Source organism: Canis lupus, chromosome 13, assembly GCF_011100685.1.
Source record: "Canis lupus familiaris isolate Mischka breed German Shepherd chromosome 13, alternate assembly UU_Cfam_GSD_1.0, whole genome shotgun sequence".
In the NCBI taxonomy this organism is placed as follows: domain Eukaryota; kingdom Metazoa; phylum Chordata; class Mammalia; order Carnivora; family Canidae; genus Canis; species Canis lupus.
In genome coordinates, this window is record NC_049234.1 from 39,284,198 (window position 1) to 39,308,280 (window position 24,083).

A 24,083-nucleotide genomic window follows, 5' to 3' on the forward strand; every position below is an offset into this window, starting at 1 on the left:
GGGCGGCTGGGACAGGCCTCGGTGCGCGGAGGCCGGGGCGGGCGGGGGCGGGGCGCCAGGCGGGAGGGCGGGCCGGGGGCGGGGCCGGGGCGGGGCGCCTGGGACAGGCCTGGGGCGCGGAGGCCGGGCGGCGGGGGTAGGTAGGGGCGGGGCCGGGGGCGGGGCCGGGGCGGGGCGGGGCGCCGGGCGGGCGGGCGGGGGCGGGGCGCGCTCCTGCGGCGGCGGCGGCGGCGGCGGCTGTGCTCATCCCGGCGGCCCAGCGCTCGAGTGCACGCGGGCTTCGCAAATGGCTTGTCCCGCCCTGGGGCTGGAAGCCCTTCAGCCTCTGCAGCCGGAGCCGCCCCCCGAGCCCGCTTTCTGCGAGGCGCAGAAGTGGATCGAGGTAGGTGCCCCCGGCTGGCGGGAGGCCTTGCAGGGGCGCCCGAGGCCCGACCCGCGCACACGCACCGTGTCCGGCAGGTCCAGGCCCCCGCTCTCTCCCCGCTCCCTCCCTGGTTCCTTCGCCGGCGGCTCCGAGCCATCCTCCCGGCGGGCGGGCGGGCGGGCGTGAACGAGGGGCGCCGCAGCCGGGCGGTGCGCGGGGGCAGGGCGCCTCCCTCCCTCCCTCCATCCTTCCCTCCTCCCTTCCTCCCTCCCCGCGCCCCGCGCACTCGGGGTCCTGCCCGCGTCCTGCCCGCCGCGCCCCCGGGCCGGGTCCTGCGGGTCAGGTGCGAGGCCGGGCCCGGAGCCCGCAGCACCCACCTGCCCGCCCCACCGCGCGCCCCGGGCGTCCCCGCCGCGCACTGCGCTTCTCGGGTGACCGGGTGGCGCCGGGAATCCCTGGAGCTCGGGGCCGACGCTCGGCGTCTCTGTCGGTGCAGCTCGCTGGCCCGGCGCCGCCAGGATGGCGTGTGCGGGGGGATCGGGCCTCGGAGGGCGCGAGGGGCAAGGTGACCCCCTGGGATCCTGGGCGGCCTTGCGGGAGGCCTGGCAAGGCGAATGTGACCCTCCGCTCGGTGACAGCCCTGCTCGCGGACAGTCGGGGGAGGAGGTGCGGCTGCGAAGCCTGCGAGGACCCAGGCCGCCGCTCCGTGACACCCCTGCAGCCCAGCAGCTCCCCAGAGCTGGGGGGTGGGTGCAGATGGGACTCTGCCAGCGGCCTGCACCCCCCCTGCCGCTCTCAGGCCCCCGCAGGAGCCCTGCCCCTCGGAGGGTCACTTGCTTCAAGCATGAGCCTTAGGCACAGCTTGGAAGCATGCATTTAAAAATAGGGTCAAAGAGACAAGACTGAACGTGAGGCTCCGTTGACAAAAGCCCCAGTCATACACGTCTCCTACTTCGTTGGCACATGACGAGATGAGGGAAAGACCCAGGCTTTTAAATTTCAATATGCGGCTGGAAGGGCGTGGGGTGTGACAGGTGCTGTCTGTGCTGAATCCTTGGGCTCACGGGACACACAGGACACGTTTGTAGTCACTGGCTTAGTTGGGAGTTGGAGGGCTGTATTGTGTGTGTGTGTGTGTGTGTGTGTGTTCTGGACCTTTAAAATATTAAAGTTTTAAAATATTAAAAATATCCTCAGGAGAGATTTTGGACGTGGTGGGAGGTGAGGGGAGGGTAGCAGAGCGGAGCAATCTTGCAGGTCTTGAAGGCGAGTGGTTTACTTACCCTCAATATCCTGCACCGTAACTCGTAATTGTACAAATTGTAATTGGTAGAGTCTACCTAGAAGACGGGCGGTCGGCGTATAAATTCCACGCAGGAAAGTGCACACGTCTTCAGTGCACACGTCCCCGAACGCCCTCATGTCTGGACGGTTACAGCCCCACCTAGATCAGGGCCTGCGGCGTGGCCTTCAGCCCGGGGTGGAGGGACCACGGTCTGTTTTGGAGGGGTGGCACATGGCAGGCCAGACATGACGCGGCACAGGAGAGCAGCTTTTGTCCTGGTTCCACTGGTTTCCAGCAGAAGAAGGGCTTCCCCCGGAAGGCCGAGCCCCGCTGGGCCCCGCGGACGCCCGGCGTTGCTGGCGGGCCCACCGTGGGCCGTGGGCTCGGACGGGCGGCCTGGGCTCCGCTGGGCTCCACTGGGCGCGTGCATTATTGAAGCAGCCTATCTCCTTTCAGTTGCGGAGTTCGGTTTCTGGGAAAGGAGAGCTTCCCCTCCCGGGCCGGTAGAAAGGTATTTGCTCCAGGGACAGATAGCGACCTCCCCTCTTCCTTCCCGGACGTTCCTCTTGAGATGTAAATGCCGCGTCTGCGGAGCGGGGATCCCGGAGCCCTAACAGATGGTTCTGGGTGCACTGGCCGGCAAACAAAGATTCCTGGGCTCCTGGGGCGATAACGTGGTACTCAGAGGAGCCGAATGCCTCGGTGGATTGTTATCTCGAGACAATTGCATCTCCTTTAGGGGCCCCATTGTCTTCGGCAACATCCTCATTGGAAGGGCTTTGTTTTCCACTTTTGTTGGGTCGGTGATTAAGTTTCCCACACGCTCCCCTCCCCTCCAGGCCCCCCACACCCTCCCCCTCCCTTTGAGTAGTCAGGAATTTCACCCTTTCAGAAAAATGTTCCCTTGGGTGCAGCAGGTTAATAAACAAACTTTGCAGCTTGTCTTTCCCTGCAGCCCTTGGTCTTCCTTGAGTCATGGGTTGGCGAGAAGAGACTCATTCTTAATAGAGGCTCAAGGGAAAAGCTCCCCGAGCTCACTCGTTAGTGAGGAATTTCTCGGCCTTGGCTCTGGGCGGGCGGCGTGACTGGCAGGAAGCGGTGGCCTGGGAACTGCTGCTTCCACCTCAGCTGGCAGAGGGGAGAGCCGGAATTGGGGTCAACCCCATAACACGGTGCCTTTTTTCCCCTTACAGCTGCAGAAGCAGGCCGCATGTCTTTTTTTTTTTTTTTTAAGATTTTATTTATTTATTCGTGATAGACACAGAGAGAGGCAGAGGCACAGGCCGAGGGAGAAGCAGGTTCCCTGCAGGGACCCTGACATGGGACTCGATCCCGTAACTTGGGGATCACTCCCTGAGCCAAAGGCAGACGCTCAACCACTGAGCCACCCAGGGGTCCCAAGGCTGCATGTCTTAATGTGGGTTTAGGGGCAGGCTTCCAGTATTGATTGTGGCCACCAGCAGACGGGGTCCTGACTTCCTTCCACATTCCTTTTCTAGAAGGGCCTTCCTCAACAAAGGGGCAGTTAGGACAGCATAGGGATTGGGAGGTCCGACTCTGGAACTGGGCAGCCTGGATCTGGATCCCGGGGCTGTGGCCTGCTAGCTGTGTGCCCTTGGTCACGCTGCGTTTCCTCTCCTTTTGGTTCTGAATCATTTTCTTTGAAAGCCGGCTTGAGTGCTTAACAGCAGCAAAAATCCCAAAGATGTCATCGAAAGCGTCCATGAAACGGGGGCGCCTCGTAGGAACAGCGTACCCACCCCTGGGACTGCTGTGAGAGTTAAAGAAGTTAACATATTCTAAGTGGGTGGGAGAGTACCAGTGGGACGGTTGGTGGTAGGACCCTTAATGGGTTCTTTGGCTGTTTCTTCCCACCGTCACTACCATCATCACCAACACCCCTGTGACCGCCGTCGTTGCGGTCTTTCCTACTGCTGTTTTCGGAAGAGAATCTTCAGGACCCTAAGTTTCTTACTGTAAAGAAATACAACTTGATTTACACACTGGCCTCATTCCATTCTCATCTACTTAACTTCTAGGCTCCCGATACCCGGCCTAGAAGTTAAGTAGATGCTCCGACACCTTGCATTCAGAGCGATTTAGGGGATCCGAGCACAACCAGTCATATCTACTCCTGAAATGATCCCGTTGGTCCAGGGAGGCTTAGAAAATAGATCCCTCAACCTCGTGTCGAGCATCTGCGCTTAAGGCCGAGGCTCGTCCCGCAACTCCAAGCAGAGGCTTAGCGCCTGTCCTCGTGCGCACGACCCAGTCATTGTACAAAAAGGGACTGAGTGTGAATAGCCCCCTCCCTGGTTGCATGGTCTTGTTGGCTCAAGTTGTATCTGTTCCTGGTAGGAAAAAAAGAACCCCTGCCTCTATTTCCCTTCCTTCCTTCCTTTCTTTTTTTTCTTTTTCTCTTGAGGATCCTCATTTTCTTGGTAACCACCGCCCCCCCCCCCCCCCCCCCCCCCCCGCTGGCCCCGCCCGGCCTTTGCCTCTCTGTCCACAGCAGTATTTATCGGTTCTAATCTGTAGCTCTGCTCTGCGGTGCCAAACCCTTTCTGGAGAGACAGATGCCCCTTCAGCTTGGTTTCAGTTGTGATTTGGAACAGGTTGCCAGGCCTTTGGGGAGGGCCTGCGAATTAACGCGGCTCAGGAGTGTCTGGGCTCCCTTAGCTCTCGTCACAGCCTGCCCGTGGGGCCCGGTGCTGAATGCGATCTGATCTGTGACCCAGTGCGTGAGACCGGGAGGGATCCGATCACCGCTTTGGGTCATGCCCCCCCTCCCCCCCCCCCCCCCGCCCATGTAGAATCGTTCTCCGACTCCGCTGGGACCTGACGTTGAAGGTGAAAGGCGCCAGGGTCCCTGACCCCCCAGGCTGAGAGGGGTGTATTGTTTGGCCGTGGGGAGCCCTCAGGCGTAGCCTTTGAGAGAGCCTCGCATTTAGCGGCCGGTAACACGTGAGGTTCGCCGTGTAGTGACGAGCGAACACGTGCCCTGAGTTCTCTGCTGATTCAAGTTCCCCACCTCTGTGGGGACATGATGAGTCTTCTTGCTGCTGCAGCGGAGCTGTGGCTTGGCAGGTGCCTGTGGGGCCCGGGAGCTGAGGAAGACCCAGGAAACCTCTTCTGCTAGGTCAGGAGAGGAGGAGGGTCTGAATACATATGTAAATTAAGGCGGGCAGCATCTTTCTCCCAAGGACGGGAATAATCGGGCCCGTTTGTAGACCAGCGGCTCGGGCACAATGCTGTCACGTGGTAGGGGAACAGTGCGGTCCCACACATTTGGGGAAAGGCGATTGGAATAGGAGGTGGGGCTGGCGCTTCTTGCCCCGGCATCTCCCTGGAAACCGAGTTTGCATCCGGGCCGGGCGAGCTCCACATGCAAGATTGAGCTCTGGCCACCAAGGGGGGGTAGGGCGGGGCGTGTGTTCCCAGCCACTGGGTCTCTTGGCCTCCCTGCTCCGCCGGTGGGTGACAATGGAGCCGTGATGCGGACATCTGGCTGTGATCCCATGGGTGGCAGTCCGTGCTCGGTGGGGCCAGGCAGCGCCTGCCACTTGGCCTGGCCGCTTCTCTCTTTGCTCTGGACCCTTCTGCAATTGAAGGGTGTTGCAGTTAGGGTACCAGGGTGATGATGGTGCGAAGCTGATGCCCGCAAGGATAAAAGCTGGTGTCTGCTGAGTGCCTACTATGTGCCGGGCACCGGGCTGCGGCGTCTACGTCTCCGTGAATCCCTTCTAAGTGAGTACTACTGTTACCCCCATTTACAGGCGAGAAAATTGAGGCCCTGAGATCAAGTATCTTGCCCAAACCTTTAAGTAATTGGCGGAAGTAGGACTTAATTAAAGCACCCTCCCTTCCTTCCTTCCTTCCCTCCTTCCTTCCTTCCTCTCTCTTGCCTTCTCTTTCTTTCTTATTTTATTTATTTATTCCTGAGAGATACAGACAAAGGCAGAGACCCAGGCGGAGGGAGAAACAGGCTCCCTGCGGGGAGCCCGAGGCAGGACTCGATCCCAGGACCCCGGGGTCACGCCCTGAGCCCAAGGCAGATGCCCAACCACTGAGGCCACCTGGGTGCCCTAAGCCACCATTTAACTTTTCTGAACATATGCATTGTTAGAGACCCAAAATCTATAGTTGAGGAAATCGGGGCTTTTGGGAACGGGGAACCCCATCCAGAGTCAGCTAGTCAGTGAGTCCTGATTGGAGTCGGGATTGAAATCCAGGCCGTCTGACTTTGCAGCCCTTGTTATCTGATCCCTTCTGTTGCCTCTCACGTCAGGACCAGGTGTCACAAACTCCTGTAAGGACCGAGCTTCCTGTTTCTCTGGCCTTGGAGGCCTCCCAGTCCTCCATCCCCCGCCCGTCTGTAGACTTCGGAAGCTGTGGGTCCCGTGGCTCGTCTCTTTCCCATAGAGCACGAAGGGATGTCCTTTCTCCAGGCTCACGTGTGGAAGCGCATGTGTCTGCGGCCTTGACCACCGCTCTCTCGCCCTCACCTGGGAGTGCTCCTGCCCGGCCAAGATCTCACCTGCGAACAGTTGTGTTGTTGGGCTAAGCCTGGAGGCAGGTCCTTCCAGGAGAGGAGATTGGCAGCCCTGTCCCATCCCCAGGAGCTGAAGGCCTGGAACAAAGCAGCTCTGTGACCTCTGGGGATCCTGCGTGCATCTTCCAGGCTCACCGTAATCCTTCTGGCCTTCATTTTCATGGTTGAGGACTGAATCGGTTAATACTGGTAGCTCTTTATTTTTTTTATTTTTTTATTTTTTAAATTTTTATTTATTTATGATAGTCACGGGGGGGGGGGGGGCAGAGACACAGGCAGAGGGAGAAGCAGGCTCCATGCACCAGGAGCCTGATGTGGGACTCGATCCCGGGTCTCCAGGATCGCGCCCTGGGCCAAAGGCAGGCGCTAAACCACTGCGCCACCCAGGGATCCCGGTTGCTCTTTAAACTACTCTCACTGGAACTAGATTTTTTTCTCTTTTTTCATTTTTTTTAATTAAAAAGAATTTTTTTAAAGATTTTATTTATTCATGAGCGACAGAGAGAGAGGCAGAGACACAGGCAGAGGGAGAAGCAGGCTCCATGCAGGGAGCCTGATGTGGGACTCGATCCCGGGTCTCCAGGATCACGCCCTGGGCCGAAGGAGGCGCTAACTGCTGAGCAGTTAGTTTTTTTTTTTTTTAAAAAAAGATTGATTGATTGATTTATGAGAGAGAGAGGGAGAGACTGAACAGAGTTCCTGCTGGGCATACAGCCTGCTGTGGGGCTCTGTCTGACGACCACGAGATCATGACTTGACCCCGAGCCAAGAACCGGGGCGCTTAACTGACTGAGCCACCTGGCCGCCCCTAATTTTTCTTTTTAATCCCAGTTTACTCCTCTGTGGTTCAGAACAAGGTGCAAAACAATTTTATAATATTTCCCCTCATTTGTTCCTAAGGATGTGTGTGTGTGTTTACATGTGAAGCAAAAGAAAGGTATCAGATACTATCTTTTTGGGGTGGAAGGTTGGGTGGGAAAACGCTGACTTCAGTGCAGTTCAATGAGGAAAAGGGAAGGATGAAATAACTTTGTTTTTAAGTGAGTATAAAAATAGTCCAATTGGAGGGTTATTGGATGTTACAGGAAAAAAAAATAGTCCTCTTAAAAAAAAAAAAAAGAAGAAAGACTGACAAGGTATGGGAAAGACGCCTGCCTGGACGCAAGGGGCTGTGCCGTCGGTGTCCCGAGGAAGAAGGATGTCGTGGAGCTGGGCTGTGCCGAGAACGACCTCGGGAGACGCGTCCTCATGGCGCTGATCCTGTGGGGCGGCTGATGTAGCCCGGGGAGTTGTCTTCAGCGAGGGGACCGCGGGGCTGGGATCCGGCGTGTCGTGCCGGGTACTTCTTTCCGCTGGCCTTACACTCCCGGCAGAGGCCGCGTCCTTCCGCCCGTGGCGGGACCCCAGGGACCGAATACGGGTCATGCTGAGGAAGCTCCATGCCTCACTGCCCGCGTCCTGCCCGTGACCGGCGTGGCCACCGGGCCGCCGAGGACCGTCCAGCCGCACCCTGCCCGTGTGTCCCTAAATAGCCATCGGGAGGCCGTGTAAGGAGAGACAAGGAGAGACCTGCACTTGTTTCTCTTAAGTAAATGTCAAGGGCAAGGCCTTGTGGCGTTTTTACTTCCTTGACCCAAGGCTGTCATAAAAAAAATCCTCAGCCTTATTTTTCTGTTTTTTTTTGTTTAATTTTTTTTTTTTAGCCTTATTTTTCTTACCGAGGGGTCGAAGTCTTATTTATTGCGCTGAGCACACAACTCTCTTTTCCTCCCCCGGATAAACATTTGCAAAGAATGCTATTCACACAATCATCTTCTTCTAGTGGGAAAGTGAAGGGTAAGGCTATGGTAGGCTCGGCCAGACTGTTTAAAATATGAAAATAATTATTTGGGGCACCAGGCTATCAGTCATCTGTAAGTTCCCTCCAGTGCAGACGCTAAAAATAAGCATATGGTGAAAGTAAACATCAATGTGTGAAAGTATTTTAAACAAATTTTAAACCTCGTTTCCTGGAAAGTAGCTGCTGGAGCTGCCGGGGCGAGCGGGGCGTTGGCCGGCGAGGCCTAAGCCTGGCTCCCGTCCACGTGGGGCGCACGGCCTCGCACGCTGGGGGCTCGAGCTGGGGCACAAGCACGACTCGGGACACGCGGTGCGAGGACAGGAGACGGGGCTGGAGGGAAGGGGTCCTTGAGGCAGACGAGGGCCCGGGTAGCGTCGGGTTCACGCGCGACCCTTGACGGGTTGGGCAGGCGGGGCGTGAGGCGATGCCCGTGCAACGTGTGCTTGGGCTGTGGTGACACGCTAAGGAAAGGGGTCAGAGCCGGGTGCAGGACCCCCAGGTGCCCTGAAGGCGGGGTGGGGGGTGTCCGACGTGCCGAGTGTTCTGGCGGCCCGTTGGCCGGACACTCCCCGCGCCTCTCAGGACCCGGCCCACCTGCCCTCCTGGGAGGGACCTGCCCCGCGGAGGGGAGAGGCCTGGAGAAGGCTGCCGGCTCCCCGTGAGCGAGCCGAGCGCCTTGGCCCGGGCCCCTGGGTGGCGAGCGCGTGTCCTTTCGTCAGGGAACCTGCCCCAGGCTCGTCTACAAGAAGGCGCTTTTTGAGCACAAGTCCCCAAGTCTGCAGGTGAGGGGCTGGTTTAACACCTGGACACCCCCCCTCCCCCGGCGTCTCGTGGTTCCACGTGGCTGCTGCACACTCATCATCAAGTCATCTGTCCAGAGAGAAGGACGGAGGACTAGGCAATGAAGAGCACATCCTTCTAGAAAAGTCCTCCCGACACTTCTGCTCACGTTCATCGCCCAGATGTTCAGTGACACGGCCACCGCTGGTCGCGGGGAGGCTTCGTGGTCCTCAGGCCGTTCTCCGGGTTCTGTTTGTCTGAGGAAAGGGGAGCCCGGGGGTGTCCTTTCTCCACTTCCCGGGGGGCAGATCCTTGCCAGACCGAGCTCAGATACATCGGCCTCCGAAGCTGACTCCCTGATTCCTCCCAGCCTGTCAGTCCATCCTGTCCATGCGCCCCCAGCGCCGAGTGTCCCCCTCTGTCTGAAGTGTCACTGTAGCTCAGTGGGCCGAGCGTGTGCCCGGTCAGACGGCCTCCTCTGGGGAGCCCCGGAGCTCTTGCGGCCCGGCCTGCACCTTCCTGTTGCTTCGTTGAAGATTTTATGTATTTATTCCTGGGAGGCCAGAGAGAGGCGGAGACGCAGGCTTCCCACGGGGCCCGATGCAGGACTCGATCCCGGGACCCCGGGCCCGGCCGAGTCTGTGTCACGTGGCCGCTCCTGCTCGTGTGCTCCCCGCGCCAGGGGTTCCCAGGAGCCCGGGCCCAGCGCACAGGCCCCCTCGTGGCACAGAAAACAGACTGACAGGAAGCAAGGTTGCTGGGTTTTTTTTTAAGACTGATTATAAAAAGCAGTTTGCCGGGGGTGGCCCGGAGACAGCCGCTGATTGGACGGACCCCGGGACTGTGATGTCACCGCTGGCTGCGGGCAGGTGCTATCAGTTGGAGTGACTTGGGCGGCCAGCTTCCCCTCGGGTGGACTGCCGTGGGCTCACACTCCCTCCTGAGCGCGGGGAGCAGGCCCCCCTGTTCTTTAAACACATGCCCCCAGGCAATCTCGCCTGGGACTCTCCCATCTCCCTCCTCCCTCCAAGCCGCCAGCTGCCCCTCTTCCCTGTTGAGGCATCCGGTAATTCCCACCTCTTAGTATGAAAGAAAGACCGGAGCATGTCTGCTTACAGGATATCCCCCCTAAAAAAAGCCCTGAGGCATTTCTAAAAAATTTTTTCTTATTTTTAAGAATTTTTGAAAAAAATTTTGTTTTATTTTTTTCAGTGAAATACAGTATTTTTATTCGATAAATAATTGTCCAACATCCCTGTACGTGTTATACTATGAAAAATATACAATTGGGAAGACATAGGTGATTTCTTTAATTTTTTTTTACTGTTTGATTGTATTTCTTCTTTTAAATTAATTAATTTTTTCAAAGATTATTTATTTATGATAGAGAGTGAGAGAGGCAGAGACACAGGAGGAGGGAAAAGCAGGCTCCATGCCGGGAGCCCGACATGGGACTCGATCCCGGGACCCCAGGATCACGCCCTGGGCCGACGGCAGGCGCTAAACTGCTGAGCCACCCGGGGATCCCCTTTATTTTTAATTTAAATTCAATTAACATGTAGTGCCCGGTTAGCTTCAGGGGCAGAGGTCCGCGATCCATCAGTCCTCTACAACACCCAGAGCTCATCCCATCACGTGCCCTCCTCTATGCCCATCACCCGGTTACCCCGTCCCTCACTGCCCTCCCCCGTCCCATGACCCTCAGTTCGTTTCCTGTGATTAAGAGTCTCTTATGGGTTGTTTTGTTTTAATTTCCCCTCCCTTCCCCTCTCATCCTCTGTTTTGTTTCTTAAATTCCACATACGAGTGACGTCGTATGACAATCGCCTTTCTCGGATTGATTTATTTTGCTTAGCATAACCCCCTCTAGTCCATCCCCCTCTAGTCCATCCACGTCATTGCAAATGGGAAGATGTCATTCTTTTGGACGGCTGGGTATGTATAGACCGCAGCTTCTTATCCATCATCCGCCTGGGGCCCCGAGGCTCCTCCCACAGCCTGGGTGTTGGGGACGCTGCTGCTGTGAACACTGGGGTGCAGCTGCCCCTCCAGATCGCTGCCTCCATCCCTTTGGGGTAAATCCGCAGCAGCGCGCCTGCTGGCCGCAGGGCAGCTCTGCCTGGAACTTCCCGAGGAACCTGCCCGCCGCCCCGTCCCGGAGCCGCTGCACCAGCCAACCAGCCACGTCCCCCCACAGCGCAGCAGGTTCTTCCCCTTCCCCTGCCTCCTCCCAACCTCTCATGTTTCCTGAGGTTTTTTTTTTTTTTTTTTAGCTTTGTCTTTTTTTTTTAATAATAAATTTATTTTTTATTGGTGTTCAATTTGCCGACATACAGATTAACACCCAGTGCTCATCCCGTCAAGTGCCTCCGTCAGTGCCTGTCACCCAGTCATCCCCAACCCCCCGCCCTCCTCCCCTTCCACCACCCCTAGTTCGTTTCCCAGAGTTAGGAGTCTTCGTGTTCTGTCTCCCTTTCTGATATTTCTTCTTCTCCCTTCCCTTCTATTCCCTTTCACTATTATTTATATTCCCCAGATGAATGAGGACATATAATGTTTTTAACTGTAGCCACTCTGCCAGGTGTGAGGTGGCACCTCGTTGTGGTTTTGATGTGCATTTCCCGGAGGAGGAGTGATGTGGAGCATCCTGCGGTGCATCTGTTGGCCACCTGGATGTCTTCTTTGGAGAAATACCCGGTCGTGTCTTCTGCTCAGTTCTTAATCGGATGATTTGTTCTCTGGGTGTTGAGTCTGATGAGTTCTTTATAGATGTTGGTTATCTGATGAGACATTTGCAGTTATCCTCCCCCGTCCTGCTGGTTGTCTTCTGGTTCTGTGGATTGTTTCCCTCGCTGCGCAGCAGCTTTTTACCTCGCTGCGTCCCCGTAGTTCGTTTTTGCCTTCGTTTCCCTTGCCTTTGGAGATGTGTCCAGCAAGAAGTTGCTGCGGCCAAGGTCACAGGGGTCGCTGCCTGTGTTCTCCTCTAGGATTTTGATGGAATCTTGTCTCACATTTAGATCTTTCATACATTTTGAGTGTATCTTTGCATTTGGCGTAAGAGAAGGGTCTAGTTTTGTTCTTCTGCACGTGGCTGCCCAGTTTTCCCAGCACCATTTGGTGAAGAGACGGTCTTTTTTTTTTTTTTTTTTCCATTAGATATTCTTTCCTGCTTTGTCAGAGATTAGTTGCCCATAGAGTTGAGTTGAACCCATTTCTGGATTCTCTATTCTGTTCCTTGATCTGTGTCTGTTTTTGTGCCAGGACCACACTGCCTGGGTGATCACGGCTTTGTAAGTACAGCTTGACGTCCAGAATCATGATGCCTCCAGCGTTGGTTTTCTTTTTCAATGCTGCTTTGGCTATTCGGGGTCTTTTCTGGTTCCGTACAAATTTTGGGATTATTTGTTCCAGCTCTGTGAAAAAAGTTGATGGTATTTTGATAGAGATTGCATTGGATGCATAGATTGCTCTGGGTAGCATAGACATTTTAACAAAATTTGTTCTTCCAATCCATGAGCGTGGAACATTTTTGCATTTCTTTGTGTCTTCCTCGATTTCTTTCATGAGTGTTTCATAGTTTTCTGAGTACAGATCCCTTGCCTCTTTGGTGAGGTTTATTCCCAGGTATCTTATGGTTTTTGGTGAGAGGAAAACTTCTAATATGGTGATAACCTGTGTGATTCTTACTAGGTAGGTATTTTTTTTTAAGAGGAGAATATCCCATAAAAGCTAATGGCCAGTAACTGGAATAAATAAATGACCACAGCTATGAACATCATTGTCATGACCCAATGGAAACACTGAGAAATAGCATCCTCTCTGCCTTTCCTGAAGAAAACTTACAAAGCCTCTTTTGGAGCTGAATGTTGTCATCAACCAACAGATGTGGTTGCCGCCTATTTCCGTAGAGACCTTGTAAGATGTAATAAATAGGAGGGCCGGGTGACAAGTGGCGTCTGATTCATCGTGTTATGAGAGTTGGCAAAATGTGATAACACAGAGTGATAAAGCAGCTAGTTCAGTGCCAAATTGTGCCAGTGCCAGTCTAGTCCCTTGTTTGAGTTAACGGGAAGTCGTATCTATGTATCACACCTGGCCCGGTGCCTGGCACAAAGGTAAGTGCTGTTTTATGCCCATTTTACAGATGAGAAAGCTGGAATACAGTTAGCTGATTTGCCTGGTGTCATGTAGCTAATAAGTGGCAGGGCTGGAATTTGTACCTGGGAGGTCCTGTTTCAGAGCTGGAGCTTCAGCTGGTGACTGATGTAAAAGCAAAACTCCTAAAAATCATGGTCCGGATTAACTCTCTAACCAACCCCTCCACTCCCCCTCCTCTTTCCTGTAATAGCCGTTTATTGAGCACTTTCTTTGTGCGTGGTGCCATCAGTTGCTAGGAGACCACTCTCTCTGTGCTAGTCACTTCCAGGGTTCTTACTGCTTTTGTCAGTGTTCTGGTTATGGAATTGAATGGGGCTTGAGCCTTCTGCCTGAAACCTATATTTTCCATAAGCCCTGTTATTTTTTTTTTTTTAGGTTGTGCTTTTGCAAAACACAAGGTTGTTGGTTATTTGTCTTCCTTTGGGACAGTGTCCCTTCATTTTCAGGGGCATGTGTATTCTTTTAGAGTAGACATGCTTGGATCTCCGTGTTTTGTGCAGACTTTACCGTCTTTCACTCACGGGCTCAGACATACAGCTGTAATCAGGTAATCTGGGGTCTTGGGTTATAAAGCGACTTTTTAAGGAACTTCACATTTCCTATCTACTGTCAGAAGACCTCGCGGGGTTACATTCCACCGTGAAAGATGGACCCTGAACACAGAGCTCCATGCACAATATGTGTTCAGAAAGGGGAGAGCAGGGTGTGTGGACGGTGGAGAGGCTGGGACCACCCTTGGTCTATGGGACCTGGGTCAGGCCTCCAAGGAAGTGCTGTTTAAGCAGAGACCCAAAGGGTGAGCAGGGACTGGCCAGGCAAAAAGGAGCAGGATGTGGGAACCCTATGAAGGAGTCCAGTAAAGCAGGAGTGTTGGGAGTCAGAGGTGCAGGTGCAGGATGTAGCTGCCATAGGTGGAGGGGGAACTGCTCAACCCTCAGGTAGAATATAGGGGTCCTCAGTGCTGCTGGCCTGGGCCAGGGGGCCTTGCATAGCTGTCAAGGAGGTGGGGTCTTCTCCCAAACTCCCTCAAATTACCATAGCCTATGACAATAGTTTCTGAGGGCTGGTAACCCCGTCGGCCCCGTTCTAAGCACTTCACTTCTCACCCACCCTGTGAGGCAGGCTCGAACTCTCTTTATTTCCACTTTAAGGAGAAATAAGTAAAGCCACATAGTCATTAGATGGCGAAGCGGACCTTCAAACCCAGGCAGCCCGTCTGCTTCACCTGTGCTGGTCACCCCCGTGCTATGGGGTGTGATATGGGCTCCTCACCAGGGGCACCCTAGAGGAAGAGTGGCGAGGGGCAGCATAGCGAGGAGTGCAGGTGGGGCAGGGGCTGCCTAAGGATACAGGAGGCCATTGTTAGCCCTAGACATGCTTTCAGTATTTTCAAAGAAACCCCCCAAAATGAATGTCTTCACTCAATACCCTGCTGGATAGTTGCCACCCGGGAAGGAGAGGAATCTTATCTAAACGAGGCTCTGGGCACGTCCCCAACCCCACATTTTAATGCATAAGGGAACCCTGGGCTCCAGGTGGCCCGATGAACCCTGGTGGTGTTCTGATATGGTGGGTCACTGACTTTTAACTACCACCAAGGGTCGTGGATTGTATGATGCCAAATTTTTTTTTCTGTTCATTTGGTTTTATATGAGCATGTGTTGCATAGTTTTTCATTCACGTTTTTTGGGTACGTGTTTCAGTTAGTATCCTGATGGTTGCAACCAAGAGAAATCCAACCCAAACTGGCTTGGATAGGAGGGTGGTTTACTGGCTCGTTGGCAGTCTGGCGGTAGATCCCTATTTCAGAGGAAGCTGACTCAGCAGCAGAATGTTATCAGTGAGGACAAGGGTTTTCTCCACCATTCCCGAGCTGTGCATCGCGGGACTGTATGCTTAGGAATTACGCAGCACATCCGCACCTGTCCTGCGAGCCCTAGAAAGTCTAGGCTCCTCTAGCTGAAGGCTGACGGGGCAAGAACGGTTCCAGTCCCCGCGTTCTCCTTATGCCTTCTAGGCAGGAAGGGGACACATCCCCCTCTTGGTCACCAGGAGAATGGACAAGTTGACTAGCTTAAGCCAAACTGGCTCCACCCTGGTGTATCTCTAACGAAGATCGAAGATCGTGGCTGCTACCCTGTAACGAAGCGCTGGGCTCCCGAGAGCAAAATCTGGGAAGTAGACCCAAGGAGGCCACCAACAAAGTTACCAACGTTTTAATTAAAATGTGACAGTATGAGACACTCTTAATCATAGGAAACACACTGAGGGTCATCAGAGGGTCAGGGGCGGAGGGGACGGGGTAACTGGGCGATGGGCATGAAGGAGGACACGGGATGGGATGAGCACTGGGGGTTGTATAAGACTGATGGATCACTGACCTTTGCCTCTGATACTAATAATACATTATATGTTAATTAATTGAATTTAAATAAAATTAAAAAAAGAATAATAAAGATAGCATATAGGAATTCACACACATGGGTGGCAAGACTCGAGAAAAGCAAGGAAATAATTAAAATAAAAAACTCAGAACAGTGGCTATGTCTTGGAAGTGAGTTTGAGGGATTGACTAAAAAAAAGGCATTCATCAATTGTTTTATTCTGATTTTTAAAAAGATTTATTTATTTACTTATGATAGACATAGAGAGAGGGAGAGAGAGAGAGAGGCAGAGACACAGGAGGAGGGAGAAGCAGGCTCCATGCAGGGAGCCCGAAGTGGGACTCGATCCCGGGTCTCCAGGATCGCACCCTGAGCCAAAGGCAGACGCCAAACCGCTGAGCCACCCAGGGGTCCCTTATTCCGATTTTAATAATACTAGAAGAGGGTCAGTTTTAAAGATGTCATTAAATGCAAAGTGCTCAACCCAGCACCTAATTGGTTCTATTAGGTATAAAAATGCGATTGAATGATTCAGAAGTGTTGATTAACAGGTAATACAGCCCACACGAGTCAATAGCAAAAATCCCAAATAATCCAGTTTAAAAATAGGGAAAGGAATCGAATAGAGATTTTTTCAAAAAGGACCTGCCGATGGCCCACAGGTGCCTGAAGAGGTGCTCCATCAACATCACTCATCCGCAGGGAAATGCAACTCAGAACCGCAGTGAGACATCACGTCACACCCGTTGGGATGGCGATGGCACCGCCCTGGAGAGCGGAAGCAGCGTTGGTGAGGAGGTAGAGGGACGAGGGCCCTGGTGCCCTGGGGATGCAAATTGGTGCGGCCACTGTGAGAACAGTATGGAGGCGTCTCAAAAATTAAAAGCAGAATTATCAGGGGCACGTAGGTGGCTTAGTTCTTTAAGCCTCCAGCTCTCGATCTCAGCTCAGATCTCGATCGCAGGGCAAGAGCTCAAGCCCCACGTTAATTAATTAATTAATTGCGAGAATTACGATATGACCCAGCAGCTCCACTCCTGGGTGCAATACATCCAAAGGAAATGAGAACAAGATACCAGGGGCGCCTGGGGGGCCCCGGGGGTGGACCGTCTGCCTTCTGCTCGGGTCATGATCCCGGGGTCCTGGGATCCAGTCCCACGTGGGGCTCCCCACTCAGCGGGGGGCCTGCTTCTCCCTCTGCCCCTCCCCCACTCCGTCTTCTTGCAAATAAATAAGTAAATAAGTAAGTAAGTAAATAAATAAATAAATAAAATCTTAAGAAACAACCAAAACCCCAGATACCAAAGAGGCATGTGCACTCTCACGTCTCGTGCAGCACTGTCCACGCTGGAGGAGATACGGGAACAATCCAGCTGCCCCCCATCAATGGATAAAGAGGTGAGGCGTGGTGGGTCCCACACAGATGCACACGGCGTGGACATGTCCGTAGTGTCCACACCCGCACGTATTGCACGGTGGGGTGCCGCCAGAGAAAGAGGGAATCCTGCCATTTGTGGCAACATGGGTGGCCGTGAGGGCACGACTGGGTGAGGCGCCCACCCCGGGGCGGGGGGACACGGGGGAAGCTGGTGAAAGGGCCCAGGCCTTCACGGGGAGAGGAACAGGGGCTGGGGCTCTGACTGTGTTGCAGCAGCGAGCTCTGCTGCGAGCAGAACTGAAACGTCCTCAGGTGTCCTCGAGCATCTTCTCACGTCTATAAGTGTCCGCGTACTTGTGTGACACGAGAGGTGGCGCGTCTTAGTGGCTGGGTGAGCGGGAGCCTTTCCCAAGGTCACATGTCAGATTACCACCTGTGCAGCTTTGAGTGCCTTACAAGTTTTGTCAGTTTGCCTCCGTAAAGTGAGGGAGAGAGTCGAGGAAGGTGCACCTGGGCCTCAGTTTCCCTTTCTGCTCATGAACGGACCTTTGCGCCGCGTCTTCAAACAGCAGCTTGGGAAAAACATTCGACTTGAAAATCCTCGGCACTGGGATCTGCTTGATGTCCCCACCGAGTTCCTATTCCTCACCTGAGGGTGTCCTTTGGGGGGACCTGTGGGCTGCGGGGAGGACCCCGTGGGCTGGGGGGAGGACCCCACGGGCTGGAGGGAGGATCCCGCGGGCTGGGGAGAGGACCCCACAGGCTGGAGGACCCCGTGGCCTGGAGGGAGGATCTCGCAGGATGGAGGACTCTGCGGGCTGGAGGGAGGATCTGCGGGCTGGGGGGAGGACCCCGCGGGCTGGAGGGAGGACCCGCAGGCTGGAGGACCCTGTGGGCTGGAGGGAGGACCTCGCAGGAGGACCCCGCAGGCTGGAGGGAGGACCCCGTGGGCTGGAGAGAGGACCCCATGGGCTGGGGGGAGGACCTCGCAGGCTGGAGGGAGGACCCGCGGGCTGGGGGGAGGACCTTGCAGGATGGAGGACCCCGCGGGCTGGAGGGAGGACCCCTCAGGCTTGGGGGAGGATCCTGCGGGCTGGGGGGAGGATCTCGCAGGATGGACGACCCCATGGGCTGGAGGGAGGACCCACGGGCTAGGGGAAGGATCTTGCAGGATGGAGGACCCCGCCGGCTGGAGGGAGGATCCTGCAGGCTGGAGGCAGGAGCCCGTGGGCTGAGGGGAGGACCCCGCAGGCTGGAGGATCCCACAAGCTGCAGGATCCCGCGGGCTGGGGGCCACTGGCTGTGCCCGGCGGCGGTCGTCCCCATCCTCTGGCCCAGGGCCCCGGATCGGCCGGGTGCAGCAGGTCTCCTGCGAAGCTAGTGCATGAAGGAGGAGGGTAAAAATAAAAACCAGTAGGCAGCCTGCCTGGGGTCAGGACCCCTGAAGCTCAGAGGCTGCTGGTCCTTGGTGGGATTTTCCGTTCCCTGCGGTTGTTGACGGGGTCGTGGTGGTTCCGGTGATGGTTTGCAGGTTACTGGGATCCAGCTCAGCAGTTGCCCGGCCGGCGGGGCACCTGCCTCACTGGAGAGGGTGCTTGGAGTTTACGACCCTTGCTCTTGACATGAGTTTCTTATTTGCCTCATTACTTACCATACAGCCTTCAATCAACTGTTTTTCCAAAGGCACCTCTTCTACAGAGTTACTCCTCGACCGAAGACGCTCCCCTCCCCGCTGCTCCTTTTTTTTTTTTTTTTTTTTTGGTTAATACAATGAAATGAGCGTGCCATTATAGAATCTTTAAAAAATATGGTTTTCTTTGTAATATGGAAAAAAAAAAAAGAGTAATGGTGTTTCAGTATCGTATCAATGATCCAAGCAGAGCAGTTTTTCAATCCTGCCGTTCTTTGGGGTTTTGACCTTTGTGTTTTTTTATTCATTTTTTTAATTTTTATTTTTTTGACCTTTGTGTTTTTTTTATTCATTTTTTTAATTTTTATTTTTTTGATCTTTGTGTTTTTAAAGTGTGCATTTGCTGGTTTTTAAAGCTCTGGTCCCTATTATTAGAAATACTGAGATTTTATTTTTGGCATTTGACTAAGTTTTTTTTTTATCTTTTGGTGCTAATGCAGATTCTGTATCATGTTTTCCTCAGTTTACAGGTAGCTTTGAGCTATGTGGGATTTTTTTTCTTCCCTCCTCCTATAGGCTTTGTGGCTCTTAAGGTAGGCATCTCTCTGTGATCTGTAGACCGAGGTCAAATCCCCCAATGGCATTTGCTTGGCAGTGGCAATTGTAAAGAATATGAAACATTTATATTTAAAATATATGAGAAAAAAATAAAATATATGAGAAATATAGGTATAAGTTATTTAAAAGAAGTAAAATGACTTTGAAATACCTAACAGAAACGTTTCTGATTTTTTTTTTTTCTGCAATGTTTATATCATCCTGCTAGTGTGGAATAAGAGTTCTTCTAAAACTTTCTTACATATTCATTCATTAAGTCATGCATTTACAGACATCTTCGAAGAGACTGCTAATGGCCCCGGGTTTCCTTCTGGGGCGGTGGAAGTATTCTTGAATTAAGGAGTGGTCATGGTTGCCCACTCATCTATAGTATTTAGTGAAAATACTAAAAAATTCTGATATATGCACTTTGAAAGGCTGAGCTTCTGTTATAGGAGTTGTATCTCAACAGTGTTAGGGTTCTTACTGTTCTAACCACTATGCTTAGCCTTCAAGACATGGAAATAAGGCTTTCGGGTACAGGGAATTCAACTCTAGGTACGATGGTGCAACGATCCACCCCCAACGCCCGGTGGGAGACGGTGATGGTTTGCTCTTTTCTGGCTCACAGATCAAGGACGGTCCTGCCTCCGGCTCTGGGTTGGCCGCAGTCCGCTCGAGGCCGTGTCGGGTTCAGGTCGGCTCCGTGTCTGCGTCCTTTTCAACCAGAAGCAAGTGGAGGGGACGTTGTCTTAACAGCAAATGAACAGCAGGTGCAGCAGAGCCCGTCAAGCCGTAAATGGGCTCCCAGTCTCCACTTGCTTTACGTTGGTTCGTGTTGCAGTGTCAGAGCACAAAATGTGGCCGCGTCCAGAGTCTGGGGTGGGCGGGGGTAGGGGGAGGACAGTCTAAGTCACGGTGGGAGGGGAGTGCATGCATGTTTTTCGAATCCTATTCCGACCGCTGCACCGCCGCACCGCCGCAGTGTTGGGAAACAGGTCTGTGCCGGTTTCCTTGGGGCCACACGGGGGGAAGTGAACATTTCTTCCCTGGCACACTCGAGGAGACGGGTGCTGGCTGGAGGCCTGAGCGGTGAGCAAATATCGGCGTCTGGATGCCGAAGGTGGGGGCGAGAAGGGGGAAGAATGGGCTGGAGATGAGCCTTCTAGACTTGGGCAGAGGCGTGGGGGTATGTGGGGCCGGGCGTGTGTGGACAGCTGCGGGGCTGGGGCGGGGCATGGTGCGAGAGGGCATTGGGTTACGTCGGGGAGGGCCCGGTGCTCCTCGCATTTGGGCTTGGTGCTGAACCTGACTGGTGGCTCCAGCGTTGGCGGCCTCGCTTAGGACCTTTGTGAGAAGCTTGCTTGGCCTCTGTGGGGATTGGTTCATCGTCTGTGAAACGGCGAGGGTACTCCCAGTGTCTGCTGCGGGGATTGTGCCTCAATGGAAGCGTTTGACACGCGGTCAGGGGCTCAGTAGGCGTTACCTGCTGTTAATACCTTAACATGGTGTGGGGGTTGTACCCGTAGGCAGTGGGGGTAACTGCACGGTACGGACGGGATAATTGTAGGATCTTCCGGGAGGGTGACCTCAGGATGATGGTAGTGGCCAGTCCTGAAGCAGAGCGGCTGCAGGGTTGCTGCAGTGAGAGAGGTCAGAGGTGGTGACGTAAGAGCAGTGGACGTGAATGTTCAAGGTGCGAACTCGATGAGACCTAGTGACTGAATGAACGTGGGAGACGCATGGCGAAATGGAGAAATCGAGGAAGCGTCCCAAATGTACTGCTTGGTCGCCGGGTGGGGGGGCGGCTTGGATCATTTCCTGAGACGGGGAACCTCGGGGAGGAGTGGGGTGAGGTGATGGGGTGGGTCAGGCCTGTACGTCGAGGATCCCGTGAGATGTTTTAAGGAGTAGGCCTGTGGCTGCGAGAGGTCGGGGTATAGGGCGAGCTGCCTTGTGACTGTGGGGGTGGCTGGAGGCCCCGGGGAGGCGTGGAAACGGGTCCATCATGGTCCTTGCCAGTGGAGGAGGAGAGCAGTGAAAAGCGGCAAGAGAGGAGCTGATCGCAGCTGGGGTCGCTTGCTTCTGTGTTTGAGGGGGACAGACGAGGACACAGTGGGGGCCTGCCGAGAGGGGAGGGGGACACACGCTACAGGACAGAGAAGGCAGGACGGGCACAGCCAGATCCCGGAGACACGCGGGGAGGGCGTCGAGATCATGTGGTAGCAGAAGGGACGCTGCGGGGTGTTTGCCAAGGGAGCATAACATTTTGTGTTGGTGCGTTACCGACGTTTGCTGCGTAACGAGTTAGCCCGACGCACGGCATCGTAAACCAACAAATATTGATCATGTTGTGGTTTCTGCGGGTCAGAGACTTGGGATCAGTGGGCAGTTCTGGCCCAGGGCCTTTTCTGAGGTTGCAGCCAAGGTGCTGGATGGGGTTGCAGTGGCCTGAGGGCCGGGCGACGGGGCTGCAGACCCGGGGCTAAGACGGTGAGCGGGAGCTTCGGGCCTTTGGTGGCAGTTGACCAGAGGTCTTAGGACCTCACCACCCAGGCCTCCCCATGGGGCCGTGTGTGTGTCCTTGTGACACACGCTGACCTTCCCCGTCACTCCGACTGAGTCAGAGGTCAATGAGGACACAAGCCCTCTGACGGATCGGCCGTAGACCTCACAGGCTTCCCTCCCGGCTGCACCCTGTTCCTGGAAATGGGTCCCTAACACAGTCCCCATCAAGCAGGACGGGGCTCAGGCTTCAGGGAGAGGGAGGAAACCTCGAGGAACTTGTGGCCCTACTTGAAAACCACCACGGGGGCTATGGCACCAGCATGTGATGTGTTTTATGTACAAGGGAGTCGACATTAGAGATGCTGACGCAGAGTCGTTAGGCTGACGCTCGTCTGTCTGGGTAAACGGTAAGTTTAGGAAGTTCTCTCTAGGTATCTCTCCCAAAGTGAATCTAGTCATTTGCATTGTGGGGTCATAGGCGCCTGGGCGGCTTGGTTGGTGAAGCGTCGTGATCCCAGGGTCCTGGGATCCGAGCCCTGCCTCGGGCTCCCTGCCTGGGTTGGGGGTGGGGAGCCCTCATCCCCCTCTCCCTCTGCCCCCACACGCATGTGTGCTCTCTCTCTCTCTCAAATAAATAAACATCTATTAAAAAAATCAATAAATTAAATTTTTATTTAATAAATTGATTTTTTATTTAATAAGTTAATCTATTAATAAACATCTCAATAAAAAAATTAACTGTAAGATTATTAGCAACCGCAAACGATAGAGGAGTCAAAGAGCTTCCAAGCCCGAGTCTCACCCGGTACAGGCCATCGCTGCTAATATGCGCCATTTGCATCTAAATCCATGTCGCTCGGGATTTTGCTTTGCTCTGGAGCCTTTCGTTCAAATACAGTCGTATAGAAATCCGAGGTTTTCTCAAATTCTAGGTTTTAGGCTAAGCATTCGGTGATGATCGCTGCTGCCCCGTGTGTGCAGCACCCGAGCGCAGCGGTTCTGGGCTCCGGCGGCACAGTTCGGTCCCTGGTCCCTGGGGAGCTTTTGGTTGCAAACGATCTGGAGCAGGGCCTGGGCCTTGTTGGGTGTCGCTGTTTCCCTGCGATTCCAGGTGCAGTGGGGCAGAGACCCTAGATCGCAGGACCAGCAGGTGCCGTAGGGCGGTGTCCGCGGTGGTGGAATTTAAGGCGGATTCTAATGGTCATTTCTGTGGGGGCGTCGGAAGGAATGTGCACCGGGGCCCAGGGTCGTTTCTGCCAACATCGTCCCTGGCTCTTGTGATGGAGGAAATGGTGTGTCGTGGCGGCCTGCAGAGAACGGCACGGAATCCCGAATATCTAAGCTAATCTGACCACGGTTCCTTTAGGGGAAGCTCCGTGTTCTCTGCATCGTGTCCCGGGTGTCCTGGGGTGTGTGCCCACGTCCCCGTCGCTGTCCCTGGCCTGGATGCCCTCATTTACCTGGTGGGCAGTCCTTGGGCCGCTGTCGTGTGTTGGGGGCCGTGCAGGCAAAGTGGAACGTGGATTGCTGCCCCCCGACGGGCAGCTCCGCAGCCAGCGCAGGCGAGGGGCAGGAAGGGGCCAGGGCACCCGCACCCTAAGGACCATTTTGTGAGACTTTTTAGCATTTAAGTTCAATTTGCTAACCCAGAGTATGGCCCGCGGTGCTCCCCCCACCACGTGCCCCCGTTCCCTCATTAAGCACCTACTCTGTGTCTGTGCTTTCTGGAAGCTTCTGTTCTAGTGGGGATTGATAAACAGGCAATCACAGTACATGTTGTGATGAGGGAAGTAAAAGAGGGTTTTGGGGGGGATCCCCAGGGGGCTCAACGGTTTAGCACCACCTTCAGCCCAGGGTGTGACCCTGGAGTCCCGGGATTGAGTCCCGCATCGGGCTCCCTGCATGGGGCCTGCTTCTCCCTCTCTCTCTGTCTCTGTTTCTCATGAATAAATAAATAAAATCTAAAATAAATAAACAAATAAATAAATAAAATCTTAAATAAATAAATAAATAGATAAATAAATATATAAAATTAAAAAATTTAAAAATAAATGAATAAAATCTTAAAAAAAAAAAAAAGAGGGTGTGGGGTCATATTGGAGAGACAGTCTGGGGCAGAGGGTCCCAGTGAAGGCTCCCTGGAGGAATGAAATGGCAAAGAGGGTATGTTGTAGGAGGAACTAAGGCCGGGCAACTGTGGGTTTTCTGACCATGGATCGAAGGAAAACATTCATATTTGGGGAACAAACTTGAGCATAGCTTGAGATGACACGAACAGATACGTCTCTGAAGAAGGCCCACTCACGGCCAACAGGTGCATGAATAAATGCTCCACCTTGCTCAGCACCAGGGAACTACAGATCAACACCACGGTGGGATCCCACCCCACATCGGCTGGAATGGCTCAAATGAACAACAGATGTGGGCGAGGATGCGGAGAAAGGGGAAGAGCCCTGGTACACTGCCGGTGGGGACGCAGGCTGGTGTAGCCGCTGTGGAGAGCAGCGTGGAGGGTCCTCAAGCTGGAAATCGAGCTGCCCTGTGACCCAGCAGGTGCGTCACTAGGTATTTATCCAGAAGCTGCAAACACAGTGACCCCAAGGGGCA

General features: G+C 54.2%; 1 protein-coding gene across 10 annotated transcripts in view; it reads left to right on the plus strand.

Annotated features, from left to right (window-relative positions):
- The first annotated feature begins 204 nt into the window (after positions 1-204).
- The window catches only part of LIMCH1 (LIM and calponin homology domains 1), a 298,252-nt gene continuing 274,373 nt past the window's right edge, over positions 205-24,083 (plus strand). For 2 of the 10 annotated variants that reach the window (XM_038555946.1, XM_038555947.1), the window contains exons 1-3: positions 13,361-13,526; positions 16,026-16,153; positions 16,700-16,761. In XM_038555946.1, the coding sequence (XP_038411874.1) occupies positions 13,453-13,526; positions 16,026-16,153; positions 16,700-16,761 (264 nt within the window). In that variant the 5' untranslated portion in view covers positions 13,361-13,452. Of the gene's footprint in view, positions 383-13,359; positions 13,527-16,025; positions 16,154-16,699; positions 16,762-24,083 lie in introns of those variants that run through there. The other 8 variants (XM_038555938.1, XM_038555945.1, XM_038555948.1 and 5 more) reach the window with 8 other exon arrangements.